Source organism: Typopeltis vanoorti, chromosome 17 (genome assembly GCF_054136105.1).
Source record: "Typopeltis vanoorti isolate ZY-2024b chromosome 17, IOZ_Tvanoo_1.0, whole genome shotgun sequence".
NCBI lineage: Eukaryota > Metazoa > Arthropoda > Arachnida > Uropygi > Thelyphonidae > Typopeltis > Typopeltis vanoorti.
Window position 1 is genome coordinate 70,790,410 of NC_143565.1, and position 14,870 is coordinate 70,805,279.

The window sequence follows — 14,870 nt, forward strand, 5'->3', positions numbered from 1 at the left end:
TCGTGCGGTTATAAAATTTCACTTTGTAAAAGAAGGTTTAACGCCAAAAGAAATTCATTCGAAGTTCATAAAAGTTTATGGACACTCTTCTCCTTCGTTTTAGACAATTAAGAAATGGGCTGCCGAGTTTAAACGTGGCCGTACCAGCTTAGAAGATGATCCACGTGAAGGATGTCCAAAAAGTGTAACAACGCCAGAAATCATTGATCAATTGCACGATATGGTATTGGATGGCCGGCGAGTCAAAGTGCGTGAAATTGCTGAAACTATAGGCATTTCAAAAGAACGTGTAGGATATATTTTGCATTAAGAATTGCAAATGAAAAAGTTTTGCGAAAGAAGCTTTGCGAAAGATGGGTGCCCGCTTGCTCACAGCAGTTCAAAAACGCACTTGCATGAAAATCTCTGAACAGTGCTTGGAACGTTTTGACAAGATTAAAACTGATTTTGTATGTCGATTTATTACTATGGATGAGACTTGGATTCACTATTACACACCAGAATCCAAACAGCAGTCAAAACAGTGGACAGAAGCCGTTTGTTAAGCGCCAAAGAAGACAAAGTGATGGCATCGGTGTTTTGGGATGCTAAAAGGCATTTTGTTTATTAATTATCTTGAAAAAGGTAAAACAATAACCGGAGAATATTATTCCGATCTTTTAACCAGACTAGACGAAAACATTCGTGAGAAAAGACCCGGTTTGAAGAAGAAAATGAACTGCACTATGAATTGTTGGAACATCCATCCTATCCCAGATTTGGCTTCCTCTGACTTCTATCTCTTCCCAAAACTAAAACTCCTCCTCGCTGATCAGCGTTTTACTTCGAATCAAGAGGTGATTTCTGCTGTAGGGGGTTATTTTGCAGATCTTACTGAGAACCACTACAGGAACGCGATAATGGCGCTGGAGCATCGCTGGAATAAGTATAATAGTCTTAAGAGAGATTATGTTGAAAAATAAAAATACTTTTGAAATTATAAATTCGTTTTTTCATTGTTAGGCCGAGATCCTTTCAGACCACTCTCGTATGTCTGATCAGACATACGAGGGTGTCTGATCATTTTGTTATTAAAGTGCATTCTTTTTATACATTACAAACTATGAAAATAATTTGTAATCTTATTACACACTCTTCCATATTTAAAGAGAAAAAGAATTATGAGATCAAACTTCTTCTGACGATTGTATATAATTTTTTCTGACGTTGAATATAAATGGTCAGCAGTAACAAAAATATAAACATGTAATCAATACAGTAAATTTAATTCTTTAGGAAAGTAGAGAAATCTTGTCTTTTAATGAAATACAGATTTTGAAAATTTCGTATACTGCAATTTCAAATATTACAATAAAATGCGCTTTCATTTTCTTTCTTTTCATTGAGAAACCTACTTCATCAGAAGCTTAAATTTTAAGAGAAATATATAAATAATTATTAGCATCAAGTTCACATATGCACAATCACACAAAGAAAAAATAAAATAAAATATCATAAACTTTAGAATATTTCAGAATGGAATCCTAGACCAGCTTTGTAAAACTTACTTATGTAGATTAATAAGTAATCGGCCCATCAAAATTTTCACCAATTTTACCACTTCTTTCAACTGTATCTCATGTGAAAGCAAATGTTTTCACATGAGATACAGTTTGTATAAAGAGAAACAAAAGTTTCTCTTTATACAAATCTTAGGCAGAATAATGACTATTTCTTTAAACTTTTTTAAATAGAGGCATGAAAAGCACCTCATTTTAAAACGTGCTTTCTTTTCTGTTTGCCATGCAAACAAATTAATATTATATGGTGTACTTTCCAAGGCCCTTGTAGCGCTGTAGAAATGGAGTCTGCCTCCATGGCGCCAGGCCTCCCGATGTTCGATGCTATTCGCTTACTGAAGGAACTTCTTACATGTCTCTTTTTATTATTATTTCCAAGTTTGTCGATTTCTAGTATGGGGAAGTAAAGTTTTTCCCTCCTGGAAACGCAGGATTTTCATCTGGACTCAAGAAAATTGACCATAGAACTCACACTATTTCAGACCATAATATATTGTGTTAAGGACCACGATATGGCGGCACTTGCCTGACGTATTCTCTCTTCCCCTGATGGCATTAAAATTACTGATAGTCTTGGGTAAGCTATCTCTGATTGACCAAGGGGGAGCTTAGCCTCAACGACAGACATTAGCAGAATTATTTTTATTTATTTTATGGTCTCTTTTCTTCAGTCAACTACGAAAGCTCACATGATATTTGGTTGTGGGAGTTTGAACTTGTGCCTTTTTTAAGTCTAATTCACAAGTGTGTGATGAGAAAACTGCGAGTACTAGTAAATCTATGACACCTGAGTTAATCTGTTAAGGCCAGATTATTCCTGACGTATTATTTCCAAGCACTCTCGTATTTCTATAACTTAGGAATTGCTGGTTTGAACACTAAATGAACAACTGCAATAAATTCAAAAAAAGGGGGGGGGGGGCTAGCTTCATATGATCAGGGTCATGTGTAGACAGTCAAATATTGGTTCTCAGTTTTATATTACCTGAATTATCTCCATTCATTCAAATTACCCAAAGTGTTATATAAATATCAAATGCGGCATAAATGATCTCCCATTGCTGATTCTTCATATCGATGATATATTCAGATACATCTGAAGTGCCTACTCCAAATGGGAAAAGCAATTATAGTTAATTGGAAAGCAGTAAACTCAACTACAGGGACTCACGAGGAGCTACACGAGTGAGTTCATTATTCTTTGGGGTGCATGTCACAACAGCGTGAAATCTTCTGTAGATGTTACAGAACGAACCAACCTGAATGATCATATGAAGCTGTAAGAGAATGTTATGAGATACGAGATTTCGTGTCAGATACATAGAATGAGTTGTGTCAATTAGGGGATACATTGGTTGCTGCTGAAAGAGTGAAATGTGTCTGTAAATCAAATATTGATGTTAGGAAAAAAGTTGAAATTGTGTGTGTGTGTGTGTGTGTGTGTGTGTGTGTGTGTGTGTGTGTGTGTGTGTGTGTGTGTGTGTGTGTGTGTGTGTGTGTGTGTGTGTGTGTGTGTGTGTGTGTGTGCGTGCGTGCGCGCGCGCAATTTTATATGAAGATAGAGTGAAAAAGTGTGGCCTTTGAAATTTGACAGACTCCTTGAAACTCCTTCCATTTAGTAAGGAGTTTTTACAGCGTACATATAAGGGAAATTTTGCAGCTCATAGCCTGTGGGAAAGAACTCGGGGTTATCTCTGTAAACTGAAAGAGGGTGGGTGACGGCAGAAAGCATATGAGGTCCACTTTCTTTGTATAGCATGTATTGGGTGAATGGAATGCGCTGTCCTATCATGATTATCGATTCCACAAAATCTAGCCACCAAAAGAGAACGGCAGTCGATAAAGAGTGGACATTATGAGTATGTTCTCTGTCAAAGATAATATTTAAGGAGGGTATGATAAATACCAAGGAATTACACATTCCAAGTTCCTCCGTCGATGAGTCCATGACTCCCTTGAGGTGCCTAAATATAATAATATTTACTAACGATGAAGTAAACCAAATCATCCATTGAATCTTTCAATTTTAGAGACCACGAAGGATTAATCTTTTCCTTGCTTTATAGAAAGAACTGTTCTGTTGCAACTGCTTTCTTTTATTTTGTATACATAACAGAATTGCATTATGGGTTGAATCATTGTGACTCCACAGCATGACGTCACGATAGCTGAATGTTCACAAACACCAAGGTTGCATAAACAATTCACTCCAAGCAGAAAATGCAGTACAAGAAGGTTGATAACCAAATAGGACAACTTCAGCGCCCTCCGTCGATGAGTCCCTGACTCTTTGGAGGTACCTATATATAATAGTTATACTCACAACTATCAGGCACAGAAAAAACTAAGCTTTTTATTAACTTAATGATTCCGCCATTCTGGAAAGCATCTACAAATGTGATATGATACGATGTGATAAAAGTAGGTACCTTTTGTTATATTTTGTGTGAACTAAATCTTATTTTCCGTCAATGATGGTGTGATGAGGTTAGGCTTAAAGGCTCCGTGCCTCTACGAACTAAAAATACTGTTTCTTTTTGCTTTGCATAACAACAAAAAAAAATCGTTCTTATCAAGATAATTTAGTAATATACAAGCCTAACTATCTTTATATATAATTTTTCTTGTGCCAAATGATTAATTAATGCAATAATTTATAGATTTTTATTTATTTATATTTAACATGAACTGTATATACAAGGTGGTTCAAAATTAGCATAAACAAATAAATAAAATTTGGAAGCAATTCAGAATGCCAACATATACCTGGGGAAATTATTTCAATTTTGCAGATGAAGAAAGGAATATTTGAATAAAGAGAATAAAGTGAAATGAGAACAAAGGAATAAAGGAAACAAAATACAAAAAAAAAATGAAACAGAAAATTCCAGAATAAATAAAAAAAAAAAAAAACACTCGCAGTTATTAAAATGGTCCTATCATGATTATCGATTCCACACGGAAACTCTAGCCCTCAAAAGAAAACGGCAGTCGATAAATATCAAGTGTCCTTTTATCCGTTTCCCGAGATAGACTTCCAACAAAATCTGCTATAAGCCATCTTCAGGATATACCACAATAGCCCAAATATCTACTACACTTTTTTTTTTGTTTTAATCGTCTTTTGTATCTCAGCAGAAACTACAAGAAACGCATGACCAAATCCTTTCCGTTTCAGTTTCCCACGGTCTGACTAAGCTACATAACGAAAATAAGACTGCCAATTTTTACGTATCTCTAACTCCTTCCACATTTTCTATGTAAACCTTCCTATCTTGAATATTTCTAATTTTTTTTCTCTTTCTTCAAAATCTCATCCTTTTTTTATTTCTTCATTATTATCCTCTGTTCTTCAAGTAAAAAAAAACTTACTATAATCTCTAATAATATATTCATACGTCGACTCAAAAAATGTATTCAATAATATACATTGGTGTCTTAGGTAATTCATCTAATGCCACTTCGTATGGATGCAGCGGCACGAAACAAAACATAATTGAATAGACCACCATAGATTTATGCCACCAATATTATTATTATTATTATTATTATTATTATTATTATTATTAAGAGAGACCTCCAGGGAGTCAGAGACTCATCGAGGGAGGCCACATACTACACACACCAGCTATCATACTTATTCTTGAATTCATTCACACTGCTTGCACTCACAACATCCAATGGCAATCCATTTCAATCACGCACCACCTCTTAGAGAAAAATCTGGCCCTTACACCCTTCTTGGCAGCCTTCATTCTCAGCTTCCAAGGATGCCCTCTCGTCCTTTCCCCACGCTCCATAAATTGAAAAATCCCATCAACTGAAATCTTGTATGACACTTTCAGCAGTTTGTAAGTCTCAATCATATCACTCCTCTTTCTCCTATTTGCTAGTGTCTGCAATCTACAAATTCTCAACCTGTCTTCATAATCAGTATTCCACAATCCTGATACATTTTTAACACTCGCCTTTGTACTCTCTCCACTATATCAGAATCACATCGGAAACCAGGAGACCAGACCTCATTGATCGCACAATAGTCCAAGTGAGGTCTTATTGTCCAAGTCTTATTGTGGACAAGTGAGGTCTTATCAAGGCCTTGTAAAGAGGCAAAATAACATCCTTATCTTTACATGTGAACGTTCGTTTGAGCATTCCAATTATCTTTTGAGTTGTATTTGTAATCTTTGCCACATGGCCCCTGAACTTCAACTTCCTATCTATTAACACTCCAAGATCCCTAGCGTCATCAGTTTCTTCTAGCCTAATCCCACCAATATAATACGACATTGGATAGGTAATCATGTCGAAGTGAATGACTTTACATATACTGACATTGAACTGACACCCATTTTCCCATGCCCACAATTCCAGCTTATTCAAATCATTCTGCAAGGACTGCATATCAGCAGCATTCATGATTACCCTGCCTATCTTTGCATCATCAGCAAATAACTGTATGTCGCTTGTCAAATCCTTCTCAATATCATTAATGTACAGATTGAATAACAGTGGACCAAGCACTGATCCTTGTGGTACACCACTTGTTACCTTAAACCTTGCAGACTCAGATCCCCCGTATACCACTTTTTGATATCTGTCAGTCAGTCATCCTCTTATCCATGCTAATGTTGTATAACCCAAACCCATTTTCTCCAATTTATGCAGCAGCCTGTCATGTTGTATTCTGTCAAAAGCCTAAGCAAAATCCAAAAGTATCATGGTGTACCCATTTCCCTTGTCTAGTTCAATGGTAACATTGTCATAGAATGTGAGCAGTTGCTAAAACATGACCTTCCGTTAGTAAACCAATGTTGTTCATTGCAAAGTAGAGATTCACTGTCAACCCATTTCTGAATGCAGGCCCTAACTAATTTTTCTAAAATATTCACCACTACTCCTGAGATATTAATTGGTCGATAGTTTGATACATCGGTCTTTGCACCACCTTATGCAATAGAATTACCATACATTCCTTCCATTCCAGCGGAATCTTCCCTGTTATGAGACTCATATTAAATATCCTGATCAAAGGAATGATCAATTCAGCTGAACACTCTTTTAGCACACATGCTGATATTCCATCAGTCCCTATTGCTGAATTCTTATTCAGTTTGCACAACAGCTCTAATACCTCGGCTTCCCACACTTGTGTTTCTTCATCTAGTGAAGAGGTAACACTGAGCTCAATGTTGCGTTCACAGGTTGATAGCTTTTAACGAAATGGGCACTCATTAACTGAACAACTTCTGCATCAGTAACCCTCACTCCATCTGGATTTAGAAGCGTTATTCTTTCATATTCATGCTTTCTTTTACTTGCAGCATATCGATAGAATTCTTGTGGGTTGTCTTTCGCACGCAGAGCCAGTTTCTTTTCATAATCAGACTTTGCTTTCAGTACAACAGTTCTGACTATTCTACAACATTTAAATATTGTTTAAATGCTTCCCATACACTATCGATACCAATATATGTCAACCAATATAGACCATATTGGTCTGTTCCCATGCAATATCCTTTTTTGAGGTATACTCTGCCTTCTCTTTCCAATTGGCTTATATTTTAGTATTTGTTTAGGATGTCGAGTGTTGGCCATTCGGTTTACGTGTTCAATCCATTTTTGTTTATAATTGTTTAGTTCTTCTTCTATTGATTTTGTTTTTAGTTCTTTTAAAATGAACTATGTTTTTTTTATCGTTTCTTTGTTTATATATATATATATATATATATATATATATATATATATATATCAACTGTAAACATCACGGAAAGTAAATGTATATATTTAACGTTAAAGTCAACATATTCAAAGCTGTTCCCTTGTTGGCTACATTGTTAGACGTGTGGGTGCGTATAGCATCTCGTGAACGCCAGTATTTGATCACAGCAGAATGGCAGTCTGAAAGGTTGTAGCTTAGGTTGTTGTTTAGATGTACAGGGTTGAAGATGATTTCCTTAGATTCTATAATCTTTTTTTCCAATTCGTCATGGCAATGGAAAATGTTGTTAAGTCAATAAGCCTATCGAGTTACGCATTGAGATGCACAAGAGAGACATCGCTTACAAGAGAACACATGCCAGTGCTTTATCTAGCCATGTCTATTTTCGGCCAATTCTGATGAAGAAAACCATAGCCATAGAATCCTTTGGGACAAACATAACAACATTTTCCGTTGTTATGTTTGTCCCATGACGAATTAGAAAGAAAGATTATAGAATCTAAGGAAATCATCCTCAACCCTGTACATCTAAACAACAACCTAAGCTATAACCTTTCAGACTGCCATTCTGCTGTGATCAAATACCGGCGTTCACGAGATGCTATACGCACGCACACGTCTAACAATTTAGCCAACGAGGGAACAGCTTTGAATACGTTGACTTAGACGTTTTAATATTAAAAATCTACATTTACTTCCCGTGATGTTTACAGTTTTTTTTCCTCCTTGTTTAATGGTTATTTCTTTTATAATATGTGCACCTGACGAAGGCTGTTAAAAAGCTGAAACTAGTTTTGTATATATATATATATACACACAAAAACTAAATTACTTAAGTTTAAGATAGTAATTCCTAATTAAGAAGTGGGTACAACTTTAACACACCTACCAACCCATAGTGATGAAAATGAATTTCTTTCGTAGCTGTGGATACCGAAGGAAATCTTGCCAAGAAGCGTCTTCCTCGTGTTCTTCTTGCACTTTCATAGTTTGTCCGCGTTCCTATAAATAAGCATAGGAGATTCTTTTGATTTTCGAATAGAAAGCATTAAGTAGGCTGACCATATACGTCCCGTTTTGAACGGGACAGTACCGTTTTTTTTTGTTTTTTTTTTTCATATTTCCCGGCCGTCCCGTCGTTTTAATAAAAATGTAAATTTTGTCCCGTTTTTAATAAAAAATATAAATATACTTTAATGGTCAATCATAACTTATTATTCATAACCTATAATCGTACATCAATATCATGGATACCAGTAATTTGTATAACCATGGAGTCGCATTGTTCGATACCAAATATCGATATCTGCAGTGATTTATTCAGAGAAAATAAATTTAAAAAAATGCATGTCGGCAACACATGCGCGTTTCAGACGCGGCGTCTGTTTTACTGTAGCGTTGGTGTTTGTTTTTCCTGTATGCTAACCGTTGGCTTTGTTATTCAATACCGGTGGTTTAAATTTCATATTTTTTAAAGTTTTAAGTCTATCCTTGCAATGTCGAAGAGGCGAAGCTGCAGTTTTAATGACAATCTCCAGAAAGCAATCAAAATTATTAAACTGGACAAGCTGTGTAGCAATGGAACAAAAGTGGTATGCCAACATTGCATTGTTCATTTTTCCGTTGCTCATGGAGGCAGAAGCGACATCAACCAACATCTACGTAGCCAGAAACATAACGATGCTGAAAAGACTCTGAATTCAGTTAAAAACATCAGCTCGTTTATGGTGAGACGTGATGGTGATAGCGAATGCGATAAAATTGCGGCAAGTGAAGTTCTTGTTACTTATCATACTGTGCGTCACGGCCAAAGTTTTCGCAAAAATGACTGCTTGTAGACATTGACAAATAAAATTTATGAACCAAAATTTTCATCAGCACGTAACAAAGCAGAAGCAATAATTAGCAATGTTTTATCACCATACATATTGGGCGAAGTAATAGAGGATTTGAATAAAGCAAGAAGCATTTAAAGACATCAGACTTTTTCCAATCGTTGTGCGGTACTTTTTGCCAAATTGTGGTGTTCAAGACAAAATTATGAACTTTATTTCCTTACCTGAAATATACTCCCCCTCTACGTCTATCTAAATTTTTGTATGGGTTCTGTTTTTTTGAGCATATTGATCAATATTGAGCTTACCATTATTCACTGAAGAATAATGGTATATGTTGATGTAATAAAAATTTTTTTATCGTCTTACTTTTTCATGAATACAAAATATTATGTAACCCTCCGTCCCGTTTTTTCCCATCCCAGTGTCCGTTTTTGTCTGAAGGAAATATGGTCAGCCTAGCATTAAGTGACGTTGAGCAGATGTTTTATTTGACATTTGTTTTAAAAAAAATATATGCTCATTCTATTAAACCTTTAATGCATAATAAATCGATTTGTACTTGGTTACTTATTTACTTGTTTAAGCAGACTCTGAATAGCATTCCAATTGCTCAAAACAATTGGAATACTTTTAGCGTTCTTGGGGATACATTAAAACGGATGTGATGGCGTAAAACACAAAACTTTTCATATTATAACATAATAAATAATTATGATTGTAAACATTTTTGTAATTATGTGACAACAAAAGGTCTTCCATTAATTTTACGACTAATTCAAATTTCTATTTGAATTATTTATTAAAGATTCTAACCCGTTGTACACTGAGGTAAAAGATGGGCTAAGGATATTTTATATAATTATTTTAATTCAATTTAATTAAAATATATTTTAATCCACATTTTATAATACGGTGACGGCAGAATTGGATGAAGGTAATGGCTACACCATGATACTGCTCTACTTTGCCAAGGCTTTTGGTAAAATACCACAAGGAAAACTATTACAAAAACTAGAGCAAATAGGAATGGATATGAGGCTAGTAGCATGAATGGATGGATGGAGTGGGGTGGGGTCGCTGACGGACAGACATCATAGAGTAGTATATGGTGGAGTGGAATCTAGGAGAATAATGGTGACTAGTGGAGTAGTGGAGATTTTAATTTCATTAGAAAAAAAAAGTAGATTAGAAATAGTATCTGTATTGTTCTATTGAAACCTAATTCAGCTCCTGGAATCAGCCAAAACTTGGATTACTGGAGAAAACCTTTTTGTTTTTTTATCATTGTGACACTCATACAGACATACTCCATAAGTCTCCAAAATGTTAGGGCTAAAACGACCTCGCCTACTCCCTGTAAGGGAATAAAAAGCTTTAGCAGATTGTTTTTATCATGGAGGATATAAAGGATTGATAAAATAGATTTAATCAAAAAACAGCAATGTTTACATAATATATATATGTGTGTGTGTGTGTGTGTGTGTGTGTGTGTGTGTGTGTGTGTGTGTGTGTGTGTGTGTGTGTGTGTGTGTGTGTGTGTGTGTGTGTGTGTGTGTGTGTGTAGCAAATGAGCCTTGCTTGTTTGTTTCTTATGCTGAAGAAATAACTTCATGTCGGTAGGAAACTGTATTTCTTGGTATAAGCATATTCATAGGAACAGATTTCAAAACGAAATACTTGCCCAATTATCGTTCACTTTTATACAAAATTCTAATTATATTTAACATTGGGATTTCGTTAGGATATACTTTTTCTGATTCATTATCAAATATGTCTCTCAGATTATCATTAAATTTCTTTACCTTTAGTTGAGCTTCCAGTTCTTCTGGCTTATAAGCTTTTCCATTTGCCTCAGCAATACGGGATAAAATTTCTGCTGCTTCTTTATATCTTTCTTGGCTGACCAGCCAACGAGCAGATTCTGGTAGCATCCTGAAGAGTAATTACACTTTCAATGTATATCTACAAAAGAGAAATCTGTGAGAAAAATAAATGATAATAAAAATTGCATTTATTTTTTTTGTATGCGGAATGAAAATAACAAAGAAATAACGATTACGACTTTAGGTGGAATATGGGGACTCATCTTTGTACACCTAACATTATATGACTGGCTTTAATTCCTTATTGCATTAGTCTAAACAGACTTAGTGAGCAGTTTTATTTTAATGAATTCTTCTTCCACTCTCCATCCACAGTAATTCATTACAGCGATTGACCGATGGATCAGAAAGAAATAATGATTACCTTTTAATATTATGTTTTAAATATTAACATATCGAGAAATACAGCATCTCCCTAGCGCGGTAGTCGCCAACACGTTCTTAATTATGTTGGAAACACTCTCTCCCGCAGCAGTACACGACCATATTTATAAAGGCTTTGCAGCTAATGATAAAGTCGGCTACCCACACATATTAGTGACAGGATTTTTTCTTCCCGACAATTGTGAATATTTCCAATATAGAAATACAATACCGGGTCTAATGTTATTTTGCCATAATCTAAACAATCAAACTAATCGAGAAATATGCTCGATTTACTGACCCCTATTGTGGTTAAAAGAGCAGATAGGCGAAACGGCAAGCAGGCCTGTACCTACCACACACACACACGCGCGCGCGCGCGCGCGCTCGTGAGCGATATATGCGATAATGATTATTAGTATGATATTCAGCCTGTAGAATCCTCACTGTTGGGTATAGGTCTCTCCCATATGCGGAAGGGATGGCCTATTTCTTCCATGACGCCTATGGGAGAAGTAGACCCTATAGGGTCACTGCTGAAATATTTCCCCTACACATACACGCATACTAACGCCTTTTATTTCCCAAAAGGAATAGGCGATGCCATTTTAGCCCTAACTTTATTAATGATCGATGGACAGTTAATCTCCATCGTCAGCAATCACTTCAACTAGTCCATGATATCAACGATCCAAAGCAGAGTATGGCAAACAACTGCTGCCATCTTTTGGTCTTTAATCTAACATTATGTAGTATTTTCTGAAGCAACCGATTTTCTTGAGCCATGAGTTAGTCCGATCTTTTGTCCATTCAAGAGTTCAACTAACTCAGGAAACAACTGAAAAGAAGCTTCTTTCTAGAACACACACACACACACACACACACACACACACACACACACACACACACACACACACACACACACACACACACACACACACACACACACACACACACACACACACACACACACACACACACACACGCACGCACACACACACACACACATATATATATGAAATATTTTCCCTATAAATATTTCCTAGAAACCCACTGGTTCGTGCCAGAGATAGCCTAAAGGGCGAAGAAAGACTTAGAAAAAGTTCCTCCAGTCGGCGACTAGACTTGAACAATAAGTATATCTTTGGGCAACCTAGTGCAGAGGATGCAAGAGTTATTTCCACTGAGCTAAACAGGCCTTCAAATAAATTAATAATAAATAAATTTAAGAAGCGCTAAATAATAATAATAATAATAATAATAATAATAATAATAATTATTATTATTATTATTATTATTATTATTATTATTATTATTATTATTATTATTATTATTATTATTATTATTAATTTCATCATCATCATTTAATAGGATGTTTTATTTCTTACTGGTCTAAGTATTTCAGTAAATTAAAAAAAGAAGAAGTAACAATTAATCGCACTGTAAAACGCACTTGAAATTCAAATCACAATGCGAAAAAAACCATCATAAGTCACTTCAAATGAAGACGAGTTATCCGGTCTAATGCGGGGTTGGCAGGGTTTTTCCCTTCCAGATATTCAGAAACCAAGTATATTTTGCCTGTAATGGGTTTTAAAAGGACTGAAGAAAAATAAGAATATACAAAATCTTTATCATTATTCACTAGTTAAACGATCAACTTCTGTAAAAACAGATGTACCGATTATTTAAATTAAGGGGATATTAAATCCCACATTATTTTAAAACCGAATAGGAAACTCGAAGATTGGAATCAGAGAGTTTCACGCCGAATATAGTATAATAAACTACAAAAACTATCGGCGATTACTAGCGTGAGCTAATGCAAATAGTCCTAGTACGTAGTACAAACTCGGGCAACTCGCAGCAAAGGTGGTCAAGTTCTGATCGCTATTCTTGGTATTTTCCATAATATCCCCTTAATATTTATATCCCCTTAATTTAAATAATGTTTATATCATCGAAATGAAGCCTATTGGCTCTTTATATTTAAGATGTACCGATGCTTTGAAAGAAATGAAAGAAACCATACTCTGCATTGTTTCTTTTATTTGCTATTTCATTTACTTTCATTCACAGCATTCTGTTTGCTCCATATGAAAGCAGTTAATTCACCTTTACTGAAAAGCTCTCATAATAAGAATCTTCGCGTGTCATGATTCGAATCTAAATCTTTTCAACTAAAGGGCATCTTCATAACTGACTCAACCACACACACACACACACACACGATTTCTGTATATTTAATGTACATTACCTCTAGCATCTAATTCTACGTATTCATATTTATTCTAAACATATTCGTTTAGAATTTGGAAATTAAAAATTAAGCAATGAGATTTGAATGCTATCAGATATATAGTTCACTGTCATGGTCCCCAAACATTACATCGAAAGACGTACAGTTAATGCAAATAAGTGAAGATTTTGCAAGAACTTCTACAACACTAAAAAGGTCGAGGTGGGGAGCACGTCGAACTCCACTCCTTTTACAATCGGACCTTCTTACTCTCAAAATGAGAAACGTCTATTATTATTACGTGACACCTCCAGGGAGTCCAATGACTTATCCAATGACCCAACTACAGCGAACCGCATCATCTACACCAACGCCATCTGCCATCTACTAATCACCACCACTAGTATTTTCACAAACAATCACAAACATCCATGCCCACGGCGGGATTCGAACCCGTAGCCTTTTGGCTCGAGAGCGGATGCGCTACCCACTCGGCCAACCAGGCCGGCTGAAAAGGCAATATATGTTCCCCCCATCACGAAAGAGACATCCCATTTAGAAAAGAAAAAGAAAAATCTTCATCGCAAGTCATAGATAATTATATACTCTGGTTAACTATGGTTACAATTGTAAAATGCGGATTGTATCCTAATCTTGCAAAATCTAAATAAGTCTCAGAATAGAGTTCATATCAGAGATTACAAAAAAAAAAAAAAAAAAAAAATTCTAACTGGCTCGTTTCATTTCACATTTCCAGAAGGTTTAGATTTTGTCGACCTTAATGTTGAGCTTCTGACTAGAATGAAGATCGCATATTTTTTCCCACCCAGAAACATGCGTATATGGGAATTGTCAACAGAATAGTTGCCCATTCAAAATACCAGAATTGAAAAGTCTATGTGTTCATTTTCACCTTTTAAAAACAAGCCGAAAAAAATGAATAAACGAAAATAGTTTAAAAAAAAAAAAATTGCTAACTTCTATATTTCGTACTTACTTCCAGTAAAATAAAAATGCAAAGCTAACGGAACTTGTGATTAGACCAAATATCATCCAATGACGACACAAATAAGCAATTAAAGGGAGGAAACACAGACCAATGGTCCAGCAGGTGTTTGCGATTCCATTCATTCGAGTCCTCATTTTAGGCCCTACCATTTCCACTACTAGAAAATAAAAATAAAAGCATTGAATTAGTTAGCTGTTATAACAAAAAAGAATTGCAGTTTATTTACTTATCCTCTGATCGATGAATTTCTATAATAC

General features: G+C 35.4%; 1 protein-coding gene across 1 annotated transcript in view; it reads right to left on the minus strand.

Annotated features, from left to right (window-relative positions):
* Positions 1-14,870, minus strand: part of LOC150097474 (organic cation transporter protein-like) — an 83,360-nt gene that overhangs the window by 27,689 nt on the left and 40,801 nt on the right. The window contains exons 4-6 of the mRNA XM_090406932.1: positions 14,602-14,770; positions 10,868-11,051; positions 8,171-8,283 (exon numbers count right to left, since the gene is read on the minus strand). Coding sequence (XP_090263058.1) covers positions 8,171-8,283; positions 10,868-11,051; positions 14,602-14,770 — 466 coding nt within the window. The remainder of the gene's footprint in view (positions 1-8,170; positions 8,284-10,867; positions 11,052-14,601; positions 14,771-14,870) is intronic.